Raw genomic sequence first — 21,906 nt, 5'->3', positions numbered from 1 at the left:
CCCTGTTACAGAAAGGGAGCCTCTGAACTCCTCGGTTTATGGATAGAGGAGGATGCTGCTCCTGGAATACAAATACCTTGATCGCAGCCTCCATCATCTCCGGAGCACTCCTCTGACGGCTGTGTGCATCGCCTCCCTCCCAACAGCAATGGCAGCTGCATCCAGGCTGCAGAGTCTTTGCACACAGCTCTTGACCCATAATCTTCTAGGTTCAAGGAGAAAACCCGGCACTTGAACCTCTCTCCCTCTGCCTCTCCTGTCCTTCTTCACTCCCTTTGTGCCAGAGGTCAGCAATACTGGGGCTTTCATATGACTCACATGAGGGCTCTGCTTGGAGCAGCCTCATGACTTCAGCAGTTTTTCTTCATCAGTGCAGGAAACTACACATCAGAAAGGCGGCCGCCTGCATTCATATGTGCGCAACTGAAACCAGGACAGCTAATATTGGCAAGAATAAAACTTGGCACAATTAAAGTTCTTATTGCAGTCACAAGTTAGTGCTACTGGTATACACAGTTTTTATGAATTTACATTGCTTATCCATATTATTGATAATATTTATTAGGCTTTGCTGGTGCTAAAGCAGATATGTTAAGGAGTATTTTCCTCCTGCCCTTCATCTGAAAGTATTTTGTTTTTAAGACTTCAAAATAAAATTGTAACCTAGCCAACTTTTAGTAGTCAAAGAAACCACAGAACCCTAAAACAGGAAGAAAGCTGAAGATATCTATTCCATCTCTTTGCCTTTATGCAATAGTGTAACTAAGAGTCCCAACGGGTACTCATTCATTCACCAATTCAAAAACTATCTAGTGAGCACCTGTGTTGTTCTTATTACTAAACAGGTAACAGTGTTACACAATGGTGGAGAGAGAGAAGTTTGCATGAAATATCTCCTTCTCTCCCTCTCTCCTCCCCTCTCCCTGCCTCCTTCCTTCCACATAAATGTAATTAACATTTACTATATTAATACCATGACATGTCAAGGAACTACCTCAAGCTAGTTTGCAGTCTTTGAACAGAACTTTTCTCTCTCATAGACTCCTAAGGTCATTGTCACTATAATGTGCTAGTTAGAGTGAGACGGAAAATAAGACACACATAAACACACACACAATCATTAAGGAAAAAATAAGTCATGTCTATTATCACAACAATATTTATATATATTTGATATCTGAACCTTGCAAGAAAAGCCTTTCAGATAATTTAATTATGAGCATGTATGAAGTTTCATTTCAAAATTGCCACAAGAGACCTAAAACAAGTCAATTCAAAGATTCATTCCAATTAGAGACATTTAGTAAACACAACAGCAACAACAGACTAGTTACACTAATACAAAAAGAGAATATTTTGTTAAACGGTTAAACTTTTGCCTGATAATCAACAGAGAGTGAGAGAAGCTAGTTTCTCAAAATGTTTAATTCCATTAGAATTGAACATAATTTGATTATAATACATTTTATCAGAAATGCTGATTTCTTCCTAAAAGATTGTGAATTTTGTTATAGAAAAGTTATACCCCAGACCAGGTTTGAGGCAGTTATTCTTTATCACCCTCTAATTATTGTAAGTTTCAGAATTTTTAAAAGATTACCATTTTTATTAGCCTAGGGGTAATTGACCTAAGTCTCAAGTTGCTAAAATAGAATAGTTCGATTTTTTTTAAGTTTAAAATGGTATGTTTAGATACTAGAATGGGCTACTGAGGGAAATTGTGAAATACCCTTCAGAATTTTCAAAAATAAAATAATTTATGGTCTTGTTTAAAGTCAAGGAAAAATATTAGATGACAAGATATTTTCTAGCTCTATGTGATAAACAATTTTTGTTATCAAAGATTTCTGAATAAGGACAGAAGACTTCGATGATTTCATTTTGAATTGTGAATCAGACCCAGTTTATGTGTCACTCCAGATTGGCCGGACCTGCCTCAGGGTCTGGTTGGCTTCTTAGTAGGAGAAACCCACTATGCTGTCTTGAAGCATGGCCACTCTTACTCATAGACCAAAGATCGCTCACACCAGAAGCTGACAAGGAGAGACCCCTGTGTCTGGCCACCAGTCTGAATGGACCAACAGAGGCTCTGGCTTCTCTAGCAACTACCTGCAAGGGCCAGGTGACACAATAGAGGAATGCAGGAAGTCCCATGGAAGGACTTCCACTATGAAACTAGAGATGTTTGTTGTGGAGCTGAAGCCAGCTCAGAAACATGCTCCATTTATGCTCTCCTTTCTTCCCTCCTTTACTTTCCTTTCTCTCTCATTTCTACTTCCCCGGGATTGCAATGACCCCTCCCCCTCAAAATGAAGTGTTTGCATGTAAGCTTTTTTTAATATAAATTTATTTATTTTATCTATTTTTGGCTGAGTTGGGTCTTTGTTGCTGCGTGTGGGCTTTTCTCTAGTTGCAGCGAGCAGGGGCTGCTCTTCATTGTGTGTGTGGGCTTCTCACTGCGGTGGCTTCTCTTGCAGAGCATGGTCTCTAGGCATGCGTGCTCAGTAGTTGTGGCTCACGGGCTCTAGAGTACGGGCTCAGTAGTTGTGGTGCACGGGCTTAGTTGCTCTGCGGCATGTGGGATCTTCCCGGACCAGGGCTCGAACCCATGTCCCTGCCCTGGCAGGCAGATTCTTAACCACTGCGCCACCAGGGGAGCCCTGCATGTAAGCTTTTGCTTGAGGTTCTGTTTGCAGGGAATCTGTGTTGACAAATGGCAGCCATTTTTTTAAATTAGCAGTAAAATTATAGGTTATTAATAATTTCAGACTAGATACTCCCACCCTACAATTTTGGAGTCTTTTTTCCTTTCTCAATTGGTGTGTATTCAAACAGCTATGTTTAGTTGAGAGTTTGCACTTTTTCTAATCTTGCATTCTGTCTTTATTTGATTTAGCCAGATCATTAGGAATTTTGGTCTAATTATAACCTTTCTAGAATATGTAGATAATCATAAACATTCAACAGATATTAATATGAGAAATAATGTGAAGTCTGTGTCAGAAACATTAAAAATAATCTACCTACAGCCAATGGAGTGCAGCTGTAAAAAAAAAAAACAACTCTATGTAATGACATGCAGTGATCATCAATATATACTTTTAAGTGAAAAACAGACAAATATATTACAAAAAAAGAAAGTTACAGACTAATGTCACTGATGAACATAGACACAAAAATCCTCAACAAAATTCTAGTGAACAGAATCCAACAACACATTAAAAGGATCATACACCATGATCAAGTGGGATTTATCCCAGGGATGCAAGGATTCTTCAATATATGTAAACCAATCAATGTGATACACCATATTAACAAATTGAAGAATAAAACAATATGATCATCTCAATAGATGCAGAAAAAGCTTTTGACAAAATTCAACACCCATTTATGATTAAAAAACTCTCCAGAAAGTGGGCACAGAGGGAACCTACCTCAACATAATAAAGGCCATATATGACAAACCCACAGCAAACATCATTCTCAATGGTGAAAAACTGAAAACATTTCCTCTAAGATCAGGAACAAGACAAGGATGTCCACTCTTGCCACTCTTAACATAGTTTTGGAAGTTCTAGCCATGGCAATCAGAGAAGAAAAAGAAATAAAAGGAATACAAACTGGAGAAGAAGTAAAACTGTCACTATTTGCAGATGATATGATACTATACATAGAAAATCCTAAAGATGCCACCAGAAAACTGTTAGAGCTAATCAATGAATTTGGTAAATTTGCAGGACACAAAATTAATGCACAGAAATCCCTTGCATTCATATACATTAACATTGAAAGATCAGAAAAGGAAATTAAGGAAACAATCCCATTCACCATTGCAAGAAAAAGAATAAAATACCTAGGAATAAACCTACCTAATGAGGTAAAGGACCTGTACTCAGAAAACTATAAGACACTAATGATAGGAATCAAAGATGATACAAATAGATGGAGAGATATACCATGGTCTTGGATTGGAAGAATCAATATTGTGAAAATGACTATACTACCCAAAGCAATCTACAGATTCAATGCAATCCCTATCAAACTACCAATGGCATTCTTCACAGAATTAGAACAAAAATTTTACAATTTGTATGGAAACACAAAAGACCGTGAATAGCAAAAACAATCTTGAGAAAAAAAAAACCTGGAGCTGGAGGAATCAGGCTCCTCAACTTCAAATTATACTACAAAGCTACAATAATCAAGACACTATGGTACTGGCACAAAGACAGAAATATAAATCAATGGTACAGGATAGAAAGCCCAGGGATAAACCCACGCACATATGGTCACCTAATCTATGATAAAGGAAGCAAGAATATACAGTGGGGGAAAAGACAGTCTCTTTAATAAGTGGTGTTGGGAAAAATGGGCAACTACATGTAAAAGAATGAAATTAGAGCACTCCCTAACACCATACACAAAAATAAACTCAAAATGGATTAAAGACCTAAATGTATGACCAGACACTGTAAAACTCTTAGAGGAAATCATAGGAAAAACACTCTGACACAAATCACAGCAAGATCTTTTGACCCACCTCCTAGAGTAATGAAAATAAAAACAAAAATAAACAAATGGGACCTAATGAAACTTAAAAGCTTTTGCACAGCAAAGGAAACCATAAACAAGATGAAAGGACAACACTCAGAATGGGAGAAAATATTTGCAAATGAAGCAACTGAAAAAGGATTAATCTCCATAATATACAAACAGCTCATGCCCGTGTCCCCTGTATCGGCAGGCGGCCTCACAACCACTGCGCCACCAGGGAAGCCCCAAGGGTCATCTTAAATCAGTGGAGTCACGTCAAAAAGGACACGGGGGCTTCCCTGGTGGCACAGTGGTTGAGAGTCCGCCTGCCGATGCAGGGGACGCGGGTTTGTGCCCCGGTCCAGGAGGATACCACATGCCGTGGAGCGGCTGGGCCCGTGAGCCATGGCCGCGGGGCCTGTGCGTCCGGAGCCTGTGCTCTGCAACGGGAGAGGCCGCAACAGTGAGAGGCCCGCGTACTGCAAAAAAAAAAAAGGACACAGGAACCAACTTGAAAGGACTCCCATTTGCCTTAACATGGGACAATTTGAACACCAAAAAGAATAATGACTGCAATGGATTGAAACACACCAAATATGTAAAATCCATAACTTCATAGTGATTCTAAATAAAAATGACCACTTGGAGGTTTCTAGTGCAGCAATTCATTACTCAGAATATTGATAAATAAAGGGGAAAAATCAAGTGTTTATTTTGTCTTTTCTATACAAATTATTTTTCCAGGGTTATCAAGTAGTTAATGAGGGGGAAATTCTTCTTCACGGAAGAATTCCGGCTAATAAGTACAGAAGAAACGACAGAAGTAGAAAATTCACTATTATGCAATCCCTAATGCAATAATACTTCTAAGCAACAATCATCAATGGATGCTAAAATGATTAGGTGAAGGACTGATAAGGAATTTTGCAATGAAGGGTCCTGTTGACACCATCTGAGTCCTGTGATCAATTTTAGCCTCACTAAATTTGGGACATCCAGACAGTATGTGCCTCCTGATGTGATACAACAAAAATTGCACAGCATCACCTGTGAAGTATTGTTTTTTAACTTTTTAATTTATATTGGAGTATAGCCGGTTAACAATGTTGTGATAGTTTCAGGTGCACAGCAAAGGGACTCAACCATACATACGCATGTATCCATTCTCCCCCAAACTCCCCTCCTATACAGGCTGCCACATGACATTAAGCAGAGTTCCCTGTGCTATACAGTAGGTCCTTGTTGGTTATCCATTTTAAATATAGCAGTGTGTACATGTCAATCCCAAACTCCCTGACTATCCCTTCCCCCAATCCTTCCCCCTGTAAGTTCGTTCTCTAAGTCTGTGAGTCTGTTTCTGTTTTGTAAATAGGTTCATTCATATCATTTCTTTTTAGATTCCGCATATAAGGGATATCATGTGATATTTCTCTTTCTCTGTCTGACTTACACCTGAGAAGTATTTTTGACTAAGGAAAAAAGTTTAGCCCGAATCTAATTAAATATCTACATCTAAAACCAAATTACGAGAAATACAGAGGACAGAAAAGTTAAATAATACCACAAGGAAGCAAACAGCTAAATCAGAAAGGACAAATAAACTGATTTCTCTTAAAATATTGATGGCAAAAAAAAAAAAAAAAACAGTCAAGAGACATGACAAACAAATGCAATATGTAGACCTTGTCTGGATCCTGATTTGAATAAACTGACTGTAAAACAATGTTTCTTTTTTTCCCCCCAGCTTTACTGAGGTATAATTGACAAAAAAATTTGCATGTAATTAAGATGTACATGGTGATGTTTTGATATATGTATACATTGTGAAATGTCTACCACAAGCAAGCTAATTAACATATCAGTCCCTTCACAATTAACTTTTGTGTGTGAGAACAATTAAGATCTACTCAGCAAATTTCAAGTATACAATACAATATTGTTAACTATAGTCACCCTGCTGCACACTAGAGCTCCAGAATTTATTCATCCTGCATACCTGAAACTTTGTACCCTCTGACCAACATTTCCCCATTTCCCACTCCACAACCCCTGGTAACAACTGTAAAATGACATTTCTTAGACAAGTATGGACATTTAAATATTGTATTAGATGACCTTAAGAATTCATTTTCAATTTTGCACGATGATTATGTTTTTAAAACAATCTTATGGTTAAAGATGAATACTAGGGGGCTTCCCTGGTGGTGCAGTGGTTAAGAATCCGCCTGCCAATGCAGAGGACATGGGTTCGAGCCCTGGTCCCGGAAGATCCCACATGCCACAGAGCAACTAAGCCCATGCACCACAACTACTGAGCCTGCGCTCTACAGCCCACAAGCCACAACTACTGAAGCCCGTGAGCCTAGAGCCCGTGCTCCATAACAAGAGAAACCACCGCAAAGAAGAGTAGTCCCTGCTCGGCGCGGCAACAAAGACCCAATGCAGCAAAAATAAATAAGTAAATAAGTGGATGAGTTAAAAAAAGAAAAATCTACCTTAAAAAAAAAAAGATGAATGCTAAAGTATTTGCAGGTGGAATGATTTAATTTCCTTGCTTTAAAATATTCCAGAAAAATAATGCTGGGGATAAAAAAAACAAAATTGATAAAAATGTTGATAATTGGTTAAGCTGAGTGATGGCTATATGGAGGTTCATTTTTGTTTAAGAATTTTCAAACAAGAAAGTAGAATAAGAATAATAGTTTTGAAAGTACATTCACATGAAATCCATGTATTTTGATTATTTATTTATTTCCTTATATCCCTGCCTATTTCCAACAAGGCAGGGCAGGGGAGGCTTTAGATAAAAGTCAAGTAGTAATAGTAACAGCAACAGCTACCATGTCAGTGCCTGCTCTGTGCCAGACTTCATGCTGATCCTCCAACTCCATGACCATGAGAAGGTATCATTATTATCCCCACTTAATCACGAGGGAACTGAATCTTAGAGAGTTTAAGTAACTTTCCCAAGATTACTAAACTAGCAAATAGTAGAAGATAATAAAGCTGCTCAAAGACTACTAAATTCCCCAGATTTTATTTAATGAGGACATACTGATAATTGTATCTGCATAAAGAGCATAAAATCTCTCTGTTTGGTCTCATTATTTATTCATTATTAGGCTTACATTTAAATTAGTTATTATATTTAGGATAAGTCAGTAATAGGTAAGTGACTCTAGTTTGTTAATCACCAGGCATGTGACATCATCTTCGGTCCAAATACAAGCTAGAGTACGATTCTGAAATCCCATGCCTTCCTTCTTCCTGGAGTTCTTTAACTTGACACTTCCATATGCTGAGAGTGCTGTCTGCTGACAGTAAGCAGAACTGCAAACACATGGCATCCGGGTCTCCTTTGCACCTTTACATGCATCTGTGGTCTTTATTTACATCATACTATTATTGCCTATTAGTGTGCTATTTGTTTACTTGTACTCAGTTTTCACAATGAAGCTGATGGTGTAAATCCTAGTGTTATATTTTACTTCTATTGCCTTCAAGAAAGAGTAAAATTCAAAACTGATGAGTTAATTAGGAAGTATGTGGAGCAAGATGGCCATATTTCCAAATTTCACAAGTTCTCGTTGATTTAAGAAGACAATTTTGGAGCCCTGGGAATTTCTGCTCAGAAATGCCAGATGCCCCAGTCACAATTTTCTAGACTGAAATTCTGTGCCCCTGACTCTGATACTAGGCTCCTCACATCCTGGCCTTATGTGCTGTGAATCAAAACTGTGAACTACAGATAGAATGCTGAGGAATGCTGAGTGATTCCATATGTATAGGTCCATATCTTAAAACCACTGGAAAGCAATGACAGGTTAAAAAAGACATTTCACAAGCAGGTAAAGAAATCTAATTGCAAGGTGTTCCTGTGACAGAATGGCTTAGCCTATGAAAGTGTAAAATTACACTGAACGCTATACCTAAAGAGGACCCTTTGTCTAAAACTTTAGGAATCCTTGGGATATCTGTAGACGCAGGGAAAATGGAAAGACGCTATTTCCCGTATAAGCAAAAAATAAAATTATGCTTCTACAGACTAGATGTTTTCTCTGTTGTTATTTGCATTTGTATGATTGTTTGTTTGTCTTAATTTCTTGAGTCTGAATGTATTGAGAAAATTCCAGAAATGACTTGAAGTGATGATTTGGTGCCCAATAAAATGGGGGACACCAATTTTATATTTTATTTTTGATTTTTAATATATTATGAAATAATACGATTTTTAAGAAGAGTGATTTCACGTTCTTTTTATAAAGAATAGATTTGTATTTATAGCATAAACAGGTTCCATGGTGAGGCAACTAGTCACATATTTAGTCCAAGTCTTCTGGCTAAAGGTAGAAAACAAATGACAATAATAATAAGGCAAACACATGGTTTACTTGTATTTCCTCATAACTGTTCTGTAGTCAGAAGCATTAAACAATTTGCCCAAGGCCACACAAGAAAAAAGTGGTGGAACCAGGATTTAAACCAAAGCAGAAAAGCTCTGATGTCTATACCTTAAACCTACTTGACCATTTTCCTTCTTGATATAAATTAAGAGTTGGGAGATAATGTCATACCAAAGACTTACCACGCCTGTTCTTGGTCCTCTGTTCTTTCATTAGGCATTGCCACCTAATATGGCTACCATTTTTTGATCTGTTCTAACCAAGCACTTCATATATATATTATCTCATTTAATTCTGTGACATATTTATTCCCCCAATTTTAGATGAGAAAACTGAGGATTGCCCCACATTTTTTAGAGTATAAAGTGTCACAATTAGAATTTAAACTCACTGGTATTGATTCTAGGATCTGTGCTCTTAACCAGTCTCCACACAATGAGCACCCAGGTGCTATGAGCACCCTTTTCCCTGACACACAGTGGGTCCATTAACTCAGCACAGTGTTCTCTTGTACATGGACAGGAATTTTGTTTCTTGGTACCCAGAATGGTACTCTAAGCCATGTGAAAGAACTTCCTCTCTGACAGGAAACATGCATCCCTGAAAGCAGAGGCTGAAGTAAGTGTCTTCCTCCTGTGGTCTTCAGCACAATCTGCACCTCTTCCCAGTAGCCCCTAGCAGTCAGTTTACAGTGAGAACATAGTCCACTAAAGAAGTGCTCAGGCCGGTGACTAAAAATAATGCAACCGCTGTACAACTTGCCATTGTTAATTTCTGTGAAAAATGGACTAAAATGCTCCCATAATCTTTAACATTGTCCTAAGGTTTCTTGCTGTCAGAGTAAAATGGTCTAGCCCGAAAACCCATCCTTTTTCATGCTGAAGCGTAGCACTCTCCAGAGTACTAAAAGTATTATAATAGTTTTAGAACTGTTTGAAACCGTCTCCTGCAATTTACTATTACTTTATAATATGTGTATATTGTGGGTCTGTAAATACAAACAAACACAACTTACAAAAACCTGACTTGTAAATTTCTTATACCCACAAACTGTGTGGCCCACTCTGAGACTCCCTCTCCCCATCTCTGTTCAGGATGCCTGATCCCCATCTAGTCTTTCATTCCGGAAAGCAGCCAGCCTTGTACCGACAGCACCACTAGGTGGCCAGGATGGAGAACTGGCCAACTCGACTTTTCCTCCCTCCAAACGTCTTTTTTCCTCAAGAAAATGCTCCAACCTCCTCCACCACACACTCACCTCAATTTTCTTTGGACGTTGCCACTCACAGCCACGGTGATTCCACTTCAGGCAATCTTTCTCCAATTTACACGTATCCGTTTTAAAAAATCTTTTTTTTTTTCCTTCTCCTCACCCAGTTACTTCATAAGTTTTTCTTAATCTTCCAACTTGCCCTTATCATATACATAAGCCTAGCAGTTACTAGGGCTGGGCAAACCAAACTTGGCTCCAAGGCTCTGAAATTTAGAGGATTTCACCACATTAAAAAAAAATTAAGTGTTTTTAAACCTGTACAAATCGATTAGGCCTCTTCCTCTCAGAAATACTGAGCCCTCACCAGCTCCCAGTCCCCCAGAAGCCAGTTAGCTCCTGGCCAGGGCAGAGCCTTCAGTAACAGCTAGGGGAAAGCTGATGGGCTGGAGACCTAGAGTAAGAAAAGTATTTTAAAAAATTAAAAAGAAAGGGAGGGAGGGAAAGGTGGGGGTGGGGAGAGGGAGAGAGGGAAGAAGCAAAAAAAGGGGGGAGAGGAAGACACAGAGACAGAGAGAGAAAAAGAAAGAAAGGAAGAAAAGTTTAACCTGGGGAGACCCTTGTGCAGTTTCGTTTCTTTTTTTTGCGGTACGCGGGCCTCTCACTGTTGTGGCCTCTCCCGTTGTGGAGCACAGGCTCCGGACGCGCAGGCTCAGCGGCCATGGCTCACGGGCCCAGCCGCTCTGCGGCATGTGGGATCTTCCCGGACCCGGGTACGAACACGTGTCCCCTGAATCGGCAGGCAGACTCTCAACCACTGCACCACCAAGGAAGCCCCGTGCAATTTCCTTTCTCATTGCTTCCCACCAGCCAGTGCCCGATTGGGGAAGAAGCGGGGGGCACCAAAAATGAACAAACAAACCAACCCTCAGTAATCAAAACAAATGAAAATGATAAATAATCTTGATGCAATATTTTTTGATGCAATATTTTTAAATATAAAAATTTTTTAATTAAAATAAAAATTAATGCAAAAAATCCATGATGAACAGAATACAGTATTAACATTTTAAACAAAGACAAGCTGTTGCTTGTTTATTTACCACCGCTCATCTCTGCACACACAGAGCAGTCATTTCCAATCAACCCCTGGCCCCTACAGCGTGGCTGCTGAGCCCCGCCCTTCCTCCCACACCCCAACCAGCTGTGAGTTTATGAGGGCTGATTGACAGGGGTGTGCAAGCAGATTGGCAATGTGGCATTTTATCCCTATCTATCTATTATCTATCTATCTATGTTTTTCCAAATTATAGGGTTTTTATTAACTTTTTCTGATTGATTAAAAAATATGGGAGGATATTTAGATCCATGTAGGTATAAGGGCGCAGGTTTTTCCTGTTGCTCGGGTTCCAATATGGGGCGCTGCTTCCCACTCTGGAAATCCAAAACTTTCATCCAACTTTTCTCCTTGACCCTTAAAACCTGCCTTTCTTTAACTACCAGCATTCATGAAAAATTATTCATTCAATACCAAGGTGTTTTCCTTCTTGTTTTTTAAATTGTAAAATATTGCAGAAGTATTGATTTCAGGTATATATATATATATACATATATATATATATATATATATATATATATATATATATATATATATACACACACATATACATAGGCCCCATGGCATGGCATGTGGGACCTTAGTTCCCCACCAGGGATCCAATCCACACCCCCTGCATTGGAAGCACAGAGTCTTAACCACTGGACCACCAGGGAAGTCCCTCAGTTATATATATACATATATATATATTTGTTTTAATTAATTAATTTGTTTTTGGCTGTGTTGGATCCTCGTTGCTGCGTGTGGGTTTTCTCCAGTTGCAGCGAGCAGGCTTCTCATTGTGGTGGCTTCTCTTGTTGTGGAGCACAGGCTCTAGGTGTGCGAGCTCCAGTAGTTGTGGTGCACGGGCTTCAGTAGCTGTGGCACGTGGCTCTAGAGTGCAGGCTCAGTAGTTGTGACGCACGGGCTTAGTTGCTCTGTGGCATGTGGGATCCTCCTGGACCAGGGCTCGAACCTGTGTCCTCTGCATTGGCAGGCGGACTCTTAACCACTGTGCCACCAGGGAAGTCCCACCTCAGTTATATTTTTAATTGCAAATGCACGTTATTTGAATGACATCATAAATCAAATAACATTTGTAGATTAGTCCAGGACTAATCCATTATTTACCTCACTGTTACTATGGGAAAACATGTTCTAAGTTTCAAAAAACTCATCTGCAAATAAATATTTGAGATGCTATTTTTTGTAGGCTGGGGGCTAAATGCTTTCTTTAAATATTTATAACAATTTACATGTTATATGTGTAATACACACCAAGGAAGGAGGCCCTTTAGCCCAAACTACTGCTCTTTACTTTTAGGAAAAACAGTGACTTGTAATGCCCAGCTTGAGATCAGAAAGCTAAGCTATGCCAGTAGAATGGGTTTCCTCAAAAAAATAAGGTAAGGAAAGAATAAGAGAGAGAAGTGTAACATTATTAGGCACATATTACACAACAATAACTCAGATCCAGAAGAATTTGTTTTTAAAGAAATTCAGGCAAGGTTTTATTTCATTTAAACATAGATATTTACTTTTTTATTAAAATATGCTTGCTCTAACGGTTACTTCTATGTCATAATATAGGATTTATTGATATATGTCTCAACATATCTCATACATCTATGTGCTTCCATTTAAAAAATAACAAGTTAGCATCTGCTTACCTACATCTGATGGTCAGTCATTTAATCCACTATTTTTGTTATGAGGTGAGTAAAAGCATTTCTTTTTAAACCATTCCCCCAAATTACAATATGTCGTCAGCAGGTCTTTGCTCCTCATCTTGGTCATTATCTTCTTACATGAAGTTCAGCCACAGAGTAAAATGCTCCCAGATGTCAATGAGATTTGGGTGCCCCTTTTCTAAAATCTCAGCCATTTAGAATCTCAGCATCCTTTTTTAAAAACACAGGGGTAAGTTGTTTTAACCTACCTATTTAACTTGTGAGAGAAATATAATCTAATTCAGTAAGAATAAAAAGTGTAACACGCACACACACACACAAATACACACAGCCTCTGTTTTAATGGTTAAGTAGAATAAAAAACACAGACTACAGCTTTACTTTGAAAGCCCAGGAGATGTTTCTGTGGTATACTTTTAAAATTCCTCTTTGATCATTTCTGATTAAACATCCTCACAGACCCTCAGTTACCTATGAAATCAAGTCTAAATTCCTGAAGCTTGGCTTCAGACAACCTGACTCTATCCTGCCTCACCCACCACTATTCCCCACTCATCCTCCTACTCGTCACTGTAGTCACACCAGTAGCTTCACTGTCCAACACACCTTCCCTGCTGTTCTGACTCAACCTTCATGTGTCTCTCCACTGACACGTTCTTCCCTCCCCTGTACCTATCCATCCTTCAAGTCCTGGCTGAGGTTCTATCTCTGCTGGAAACCTTTCCTTGCTTCTTTGATTCTCCCCACTCTGTACCCCCATCTCTTCCAAGGATGAGCTCCTGGATCACTGATTGTCTGAACACTCTAATAACTACTTTTAATGTTTTCCTAACAAGTTGAGAGAAACATTCTTTGAGGGAATGAACTATATCTTATACTCCTTCCAGATTCCTATTAAATGGCTGTTAAATTAAATAACAGCATGTACATATGTGTATGAATGCACCCCTACACATATTCACATTCATACAGAGGATGGGAGCCTAAAATCAGCGTTCACTTATTGTTCATTCTGATCCTACTCTGAGGCATATCCCTGAACCCTGCCCTCCCATGGGTCTTATTCTCAGTTTCTAATACTGGCCTTCACTGCCTCTGTTACTTCTTTTCTGTCATCCTCTGTCCTCCTCTTTTGGAACCCTACTTTTTTTTTTTTTTTTTTTTTGCGGTACGCGGGCCTCTTACTGTTGTGACCTCTCCCGTTGCGGAGCACAGGCTCCGGACATGCAGGCTCAGCGGCCACGGCTCACGGGCCCAGCTGCTCCGCAGCATGTGGGATCTTCCCAGACCGGGGCACGAACCCGTATCCCCTGCATCGGCAGGCGGACTCTCAACCACTGCGCCACCAGGGAAGCCCGGAACCCTACTTTTTAATCTTAGTCCTGAACTCTATATTCAACACATTGATCCAGTTGGAGTTGAAGTGGGGGACAAGACAGAGAACTTGGAGTTTGGAGATCCAGATTTGGAGACCTGGGTTTGAATCCCTCTGCCACTTAAGAGTAGTTACATTAACTTGGACAAGTCAGTGGGCCTCAGTTTCTTCATCTGTATTTTAGGAATAATTACCTATCATGGGGTTGTTCTGAGGATAAAGCACACATGTGAAGCATTTTGCAAATTGTATATTACAAAATATATTATATTGCAATATTATTAAAATTAGTCCAACTATCATTACCTTCAGAGAGTGCATTACCACTAATCACCCCTCACACACATTCACACACTCACCCATGGATTGCCTCAGGGCAGGTAAACCATCACCTTCAATCCTTTTGCCCTTTGAGCCCAGAAGGATTCTTGTAGGACTTTCGCCAACAGAAACATTAGTCAACAGCCAATCTAAGAAAGAAATAGAAAATTTTATTCAAGCTAATCTGAGGATTATAACCTGGGAGACAGTCTTCCAGAAAGCTCTGAGGACTGTTCCACCCATTAGAGGGCAAAGTACAGTTATACAAGTTTTTGAGACAAAGGGTTATATTATACGTCAAATGACATATGTCAAATGACATATTATTGACAGTTTACACAATACAGATCTACATGTACAAAGTGAATAGTGGGTCATGGATCGTCATGGCCCCTTACAAGATTTAGAAGGAAGGTTATCTCCTAAGGAGTCGTGACCCTTGATGAGATTAAGAAGGAATGGTATCTCCTAAGGAGGTCTGGTTAATATAGATGCAAAATACACACTAAAGGGAAGTGAGGAGGCCCAAATGGGCAAAGAAAAATTTTATGTTTTAATTTTCCTCATCTTGCCATTAAATATGAATTTTATTTCATCACCTTTAAAGACAGGAAAGTGGGAGAATCATGCTTCAATTCCTCCCAGGGGGCAATCAATCAGAGAATAGGAATAAGGTCCTATGTCAGTCAGGGTAGCTGGCAGAAGAGGCAAGCACTTATGTCTATTTCAATGGACTGCATTTCAACAAATTGTTAAATTGCTAGATCTCAATAAACAATTTATTGAATAATTATTAAGTTTAAGGCACTGTTGCTAGTCTCTAGAGAATTAAAAAATAAGAAAAATACTGTCTGGGACCTTAGAATCTAACAAGAGAGACATATAGGTTTGCAAATTAGTGTAATACATGCCATGCTAAAAGAGCTTATATTTATAACTAAATTCAACTCGGGTTGTGTGCTGACAGTATTGTCTACGACAATATCTAGAAAGACATGTTTGGATATCTTTTCTTTTTTTCCTTGCAAGGTCAGTTTCTTTCCAATGGGAAATCTGGGTTTGCTCTCATATCAACTATCTGTTTTTTTAATGCTTGGGTTTTGGGTCTCTGTTCTATACCTTAACATCACATTCCCCTCCAACTACTACCCCAGTTTTCTATTCCACTTCACAGCAAAACTTCTTGAAGGAGATGTCCCGGCTACCTCACCTCCTATTCTTTCTTAAACTCACCCCCAGTAAAGCCTCTTTGTCTATTGCTCCAGGGAACCTGCTCTTGTCAATGTCTACTGAAAGAAAAATACACAACGTAAAAGTTGTGAGTTAAGTTTTATTCAGGGAACTTACTGAGGACAATAGCCTGGGAGACAGCCTCTCAGAAAGTTCTGAGGAACTCCTCTGAAGAGGTAAGGGAGGAGCCAGGATATACATATGAACTTTTTTGTTGTTTTTTTTTCCTGTACGCGGGCCTCTCACTGCTGTGGCCTCTCCCGTTGCGGAGCACAGGCTCCGGACGCGCAGGCTCAGCGACCATGGCTCACGGGCCCAGCCGCTCCGCGGCATGTGGGATCCTCCTGGACCGGGGCACGAACCCCTGTCCCCTGCATCATCAGGTGGACTCTCAACCACTGCCCCACCAGGGAAGCCCCATACGAACTTTTTTAACTGGGAAAAACGTGTAGTCAAGCATCAAAAGATTACTGCTAATCACAAAAAACAGATAACTGAAGTTAATGATTTTAGTGCTTTTCTGTGTATGGGAATAAGCAAGAATCTGGGGTCATTTGAAAATTTTCCTTAGATATGCATCTTAATTATCTAAGGGCCAGTATATCCAAGGCCCGGAATGTTTCCTGTTTTCCTCCATCCTGAATTTCCCTCAGGGTGCACTGTCAGTGGGCAACTACAGTGGCTAATGGCTTGATTCCTGTAGAATTGGAATGGCAGGCAACATTTCTTTTCTTCACACCAAGTCACCAGAGATTCCACCTTATCAGATCACTTCTCATACCTTATCTTACTTTACCATTTAGCAGCATTCAACACCGTTTATCATGCCATCCTTCCTGAAAGTCTCTTTGATTTCTGGGAAGTGGGCACTTTCCTAGTTTTCCCCCCTACCTCTCTGGGACTCCTTTGCAATCATCCTTCCTGGCTCCTCCTCCTCTGCTCAACTTCCAAGCTTGGGCAACCCAGTACTTAGTCCCAGCCTTATCTACACCTTCCTATCAACACTTTCTTCCCAGGTAAGTTCATCTAGTCCCTTTAGCTCTGAATGGCACCTATGTGCAAATGACTCAAATCTCTATCTCCAGACCTGACTTCTCCCTAGAACCCCAACTTCCAACTTGATATTTCCACTTGGATGCCAAAAATGTATCCCAAAGTCAATATGCCAAAAACAGACCTCTTGAACCATGCCAAATGCTTCTCCTTAGTCTTCTCCAGTTTAGAAAACAGAATGCCCATGAATCACTTGCTCAAGAAAAAACCCAGGCAGGATACGAATCAAAATTATGTCTAATCCATCACTAGAGCATGACAATTCTACTCTCAAATCCACCTAATTCTCAATTTGTACTGCTATCACCCTAGTCCAAGTCATCATCATCGCTCATTTGGCCTAATGAAATACCTTCTCCTTGGTCTCCCTGCTTCAATTCTTACTCTCCTGTAAACTATTCAGTCAGAATGAAATTTAAAAATATTAATATTACTAAATCTCAACCCTTGAGTAAACTTCTTTTTAATATTCTGTGTAATGAAATTGGAGGTATACATAAAGTACTAGGCAGAATGAACTTTCAAAAATATAATCAGGTCACTTCCCCACTTAAAACTGTCTGATGATTCCCCTTGCATTTAGAATAAAAAACAAACTCATATCCTGGCCTACCAACCCTCACATGATCACTACAACTTCACGTTCTACCACTCTTCCCTCTGTGCTAGATACTTTTGCCTTCTTTCTATTTCTCAAACACAGGTAAATTCTTCTCTCAAAGAACCTAGCAGGATTCTGGGCTAGATCCTCCCTATCTTCTTAATCTCTAAATAGAGTTTGGGCCTCAGGCTGCTTATCTTTTCCGTGGACAACTTCCTAAATTTTATCTCTAGCCCTGATCTTTCTTCTCAACACAAGACTTATATATGCGATTGTCTACTTGGCATTTCCATTCAGATGCTTACTAGCAATATAATCTATAACATGTTCAAATATGAATACTTGGTACTTCCTCCCTATATCCCCAGACATACTTTTTTCCCCAGTCTTTTCCATCTCAGTAAACAACAGTGCATTTTTACCAATAACTCAGGCCTTAATTCTTCTTTTTGTCTCAGTTGCTCATTTCTAATCCATGAGCGAATACTGTAGGCTCCACTTTCGAAATACATCAGGAATCCAACTCCTTTTCACCTTCTCCTCCACTGCCATCCTAGGCCAAGCCATTGTAACTGTTTGCCTTGGCCCTCCTGTGTCTGCAGGCTCTGCATCCACCGATTCAACCAACAACAAATCGAAAATATTTGAAAAAAAAATTCCAGAAAGTTTCAAGAAGAAAAACTTGAATTTGCTGTTCCAGGCAACCATTTATATAATGTTTACATTGTATGAGGTATTATAAGTAATCTAGAGGTGATTTAAAGTATACAGGAGGATGTGCATAGGTTATACGCAAATACTACACCATTTTCTATAAGGGACTTGAGTGTCTGCAGATTTTGGTATCCACAGGGGTCCTGCAACCAATCCCCCATGGGTACTGAGGGACAACTGTACTGCAATAGCCTCTTTCAGCTCTCCCTGCTTCCGCTCTTAAACTCCTACACTACTACGATCACTCTCCACAGAGCAGAAGAATCATCCCTTTAAAACAGAAGCCAGATTACAACACCCTCTGCTCAAAGCCCCAATGGTTGCTCTTATCATTCAGATAAACCTAAAGTCCTTTCCATCCTTCGCATGGCCCAGAGGATCTGCCCCTACTACCAGATCATTGTCTACCTGATCTTATCTCTTACCTTTCAACCTCTTCTCATTTACCTCTAGCCTCATTCAGCCTCTTTCAATCTCTTCTCATTCAGCTCTAGCCACACTGCCCTCCTAGGCTTCACAGTTACTTATTCCCTTTGCCTGGAGTGTCAGATAGTCACATGGCTTGTGCCCTCACTTCCTTTTAGATCTCTGTTCAGATGTCTTCTCGGAAAAGGGGCTTGCCCTGCACACCTTACATGAAATTGCACTCTTCCCTGTCTATTCCCTTACATTTCTTTATTGTTCATACAAAATAACATTTATATAGCACTTATATGCCGGGTAGCATTCTAAGCACTTTATATTTAGTCCTCATATCACCCTATAAAGTAGCTGACTTTGCGATCCCTGCTTTATGGATGAAGAAACAGCAGTACATAGAGGTTAAATAACTTGTGCCAAGGTCATTAAGCTAGTAAGTGCTAGAGCTGAGATCTGAATCCAGGCTGTGCTTTTAGCTGCTATACTATTTTGCTTCTTTGTAGCCCTAGTCACTGCCGTATTTGTTTACCTCTCACTCTTCCCACTTGTCTCAGTTATTGCTGCATAACCAACCATCCCCCAAACTTAGAGGCTCAAAGCAACAAGTTACTATTTCTTGAGAATGTGGGTCAGAAATTCAGGCAGGGCTTAACTAGGCTGTTACACTCACCTTGATGTCAGCTGGTGTCACTCACTCAGCTGCATTCAGCCAGTAACTGGGCTGGCTTGGAAGGTCCCAGAAGACTGGCACCTTAATGCTCTTCCATGTGGCCTATCTCTTCATATTGTCTTTTATCAATCTATAGTATAGTTGGAGCATGGCAGGCAGCTGGCTTCTCAGACGGGGATGTGGAAGCTGCCAGTTCTTTCTAAGGCCTTGATTCAGAAGTATCAGAACTTCATTTCTGTCACGTTTTATTAGTTGGGAAAACGACCATAGGCTAGCCCATATTCAGGGGAAAAGGCTATAGATTTCATGTCTTGATGTCAAGAGTGGCATTTCTATACATGAAGGGGAACTGATTGTGGCCATCGCTGGAGACTATCTTCCACACCACCAGAGTGCAAGTTCCATGAGAGGAGGCACTCTTATCTGTTTTGCTAATTGTTGTGTCTCTCTAGTGCTTAGAACAGTACCTGGCACATAATAAGTGTGTAATAAATATTTATTTAGTCCATGTATATAAGGGACAAGTGAAAGAAAGAGTCTGAAAATGTAAAGGAAAGGTCTGAGAAGTAGGAGAAAACCCAGAAGGAATGCATCCCAGAAAACAAGGAGGAAAAGAGGGAAAGGAAGATAAGAATGAAAATTGTACCTTTTTTTTTAGATTTAAAAGCTTTAAAAATAAGTTTAAAAAAGCATATTCAAACTATATTTGTAAAGTTACAAGTTCAAATGGTGCAATATGGCATAGAGTGAAAAGTGAGTTTTTTTCCTACCTTTGTTCCCAATTTTCCTCCCCAGTGTCGGTCACTTTAATGCATCCTGTCAGAGCCAAGATATGAATATACAAAGACAAGGATATATATCCTCTCTCTTTCTCTTCCTGTGAAAAGACATACATAACATGTAACTGGTAGAATACAATTCACATGATTCAGCATCTAGCATTTCTTCTCTTAACCTAATTTCCAGATCATTCCACATCAATACATACAGAGCATTCTCCTTCTTTTAAATGGTTGCATAGAATGGTTCCATCCTTAGAATGTATCATTAGCTTTCAAAATTAGAAGGTGATTACTGGTTTCAGTAGACCTGAAAAAGCAGAGACTGCAGATTGGGAGGAGGAAGATTGGGAGGTCAGAAAGTAAAAGAAAGGAGGACAAAGGAAAAAGAAATTAAAGATGGAAATGCAGGAACAGGCTCATGTCCTTAGCAGTAAGAGTAACAAGAGACAGGGAGGTTGAAAATACACAAAAGAGAAGCGATAAGTAAAGGAGCAAGCCTCTAAGTGGATTGGAAGGGATTAACCTTGAGAGGCCAGAACACTTTTAAGGAGAAAGAGGGCGAAGGAAAGGAAGGCTGGGGCTGCAGGTAGGCTTTGTGATAGCAGCTGCTGGGAGTTAAGGAAATTCATCCCGGGGGGGGGTCTCATTTTCCTTAGAAATGTAGGAGGCAACGTTTATTTTTTAAAATTTTTACCAAAGAGTGTGGGTGGGTAGAGTTCAATAAGAAGTTAGGAGAGTGTACAGGTTGGGAAGAACAGGGGATAGGGATAGGAGAAATTCTGAACAGCAATGTGTTAAGGACAATTTGGGGCTTAACAATATTGCCTGGCCACATGGTAGTCCTGACTGAAGCTGGACACCCTTGGTCTGCAGTGGTACCAGTCCTCAGGGTTATGTTTTTTCCAGCAGTGGTGCAAGAGTGTACAAGGTTGGTTGAACTGTTGTAGACTAACGGTTTTGCAGGTGATGGAGGATCAAGGAGGCAATCGAGTTGAGGATGTTGGTGAACTTAACAGACCATTTATGCACAGGAGCTTCAGACCCTGACTGCACATCTTTCGCTGATGGTCTGAATACAGGTTTACAGGTCCAGCGATGGCACACTGCCCAGCAGTAGAGTTTGCACCCACTGTCATGAGTGGCGGCTCGGGAAAATCTTCACGAGGGGACTTAGGGGGCGCGAGCTGAGTCGTGGTGGGGCTGTGACTGCAACAAGCAGACAGTCGTGAAACTGTGTGCTGAGTAAACAAACTGCCGTTACTCAGATTGTATACGGGAGAGCTCAGCGGGGATCACAGGAGAGGCCAACTCATTCCTTCCTACCACACTCCATCCTTCGGGGTTGCAACGAAGTAGTAAAAAGTGCGGATACTAGCGCCAATCCCAGCCGCCTGGCGATGACGTCATTCTCGGGGGAGGAAGTGACTACCATTAGGGTACAGTCTATAGAAGCAGTCTGAAGACATTTTAGCCTTTTCACTGTCAAGAGTAGCGAACTTACCCTTCGGACTACAGCAGTCTGGGGTAGCAGCAAAATGACTGCAGCTCCCAACCACTCTCCTCACCATCTGTTACCATGGAACCGCTCGGGTAGTTAGGCCCTGGCGACGCCACGTTACGTCATTGCCCAAGTGCATTTTAGGAGTCGTGGCTCTGCCTGGTCCTAAGGGAAAGGCAGTACCTCGGGAACGTTGCCCGCGGTGTCTAACGCCCCCTTAGTAATTTTGATCCCTACCAGACTCCGTTGGCATCTAACCCCACCTGCGTCGGGAGTGATCGGCCTTCACACTCGCTCGCCGCCCAGCCC

The 21,906-nt window shown here is 40.4% G+C and overlaps 1 protein-coding gene and 1 long non-coding RNA gene across 6 annotated transcripts in view; both read right to left on the bottom strand.

Annotated features, from left to right (window-relative positions):
• CDK15 (cyclin dependent kinase 15) overlaps positions 1 to 199 on the bottom strand; it is a gene marked incomplete at both ends in the record, with an annotated part of 86,485 nt that extends 86,286 nt beyond the window's left edge. For all 4 annotated transcript variants that reach the window (XM_081242541.1, XM_081242542.1, XM_081242543.1 and 1 more), the window contains one exon: positions 77 to 199. In XM_081242541.1, the coding sequence (XP_081098667.1) occupies positions 77 to 199 (123 nt within the window). The remainder of the gene's footprint in view (positions 1 to 76) is intronic.
• A 12,603-nt stretch (positions 200 to 12,802) lies between these two features.
• LOC308621593 lies at positions 12,803 to 21,817 on the bottom strand. Of its 2 annotated transcripts, none has more exons than XR_014016488.1 (4): positions 21,601 to 21,817; positions 20,088 to 20,194; positions 14,668 to 14,778; positions 12,803 to 13,143 (listed from the first exon to the last, which is right to left on the bottom strand). It is a non-coding gene; the product is annotated as an uncharacterized lncRNA (long non-coding RNA). The 2 variants fall into 2 exon arrangements; XR_014016489.1 differs by having other exon boundaries at positions 14,701 to 14,778.
• Between the last annotated feature and the right edge of the window lie 89 nt (positions 21,818 to 21,906).

The sequence above is a fragment of the Mesoplodon bidens genome, assembly GCF_964165515.1.
Source record: "Mesoplodon bidens genome assembly, chromosome: 8".
NCBI lineage: Eukaryota > Metazoa > Chordata > Mammalia > Artiodactyla > Ziphiidae > Mesoplodon > Mesoplodon bidens.
Note: the sequence above shows the minus strand (reverse complement) of the source record. Positions and strands in the feature narration are given on the sequence as shown.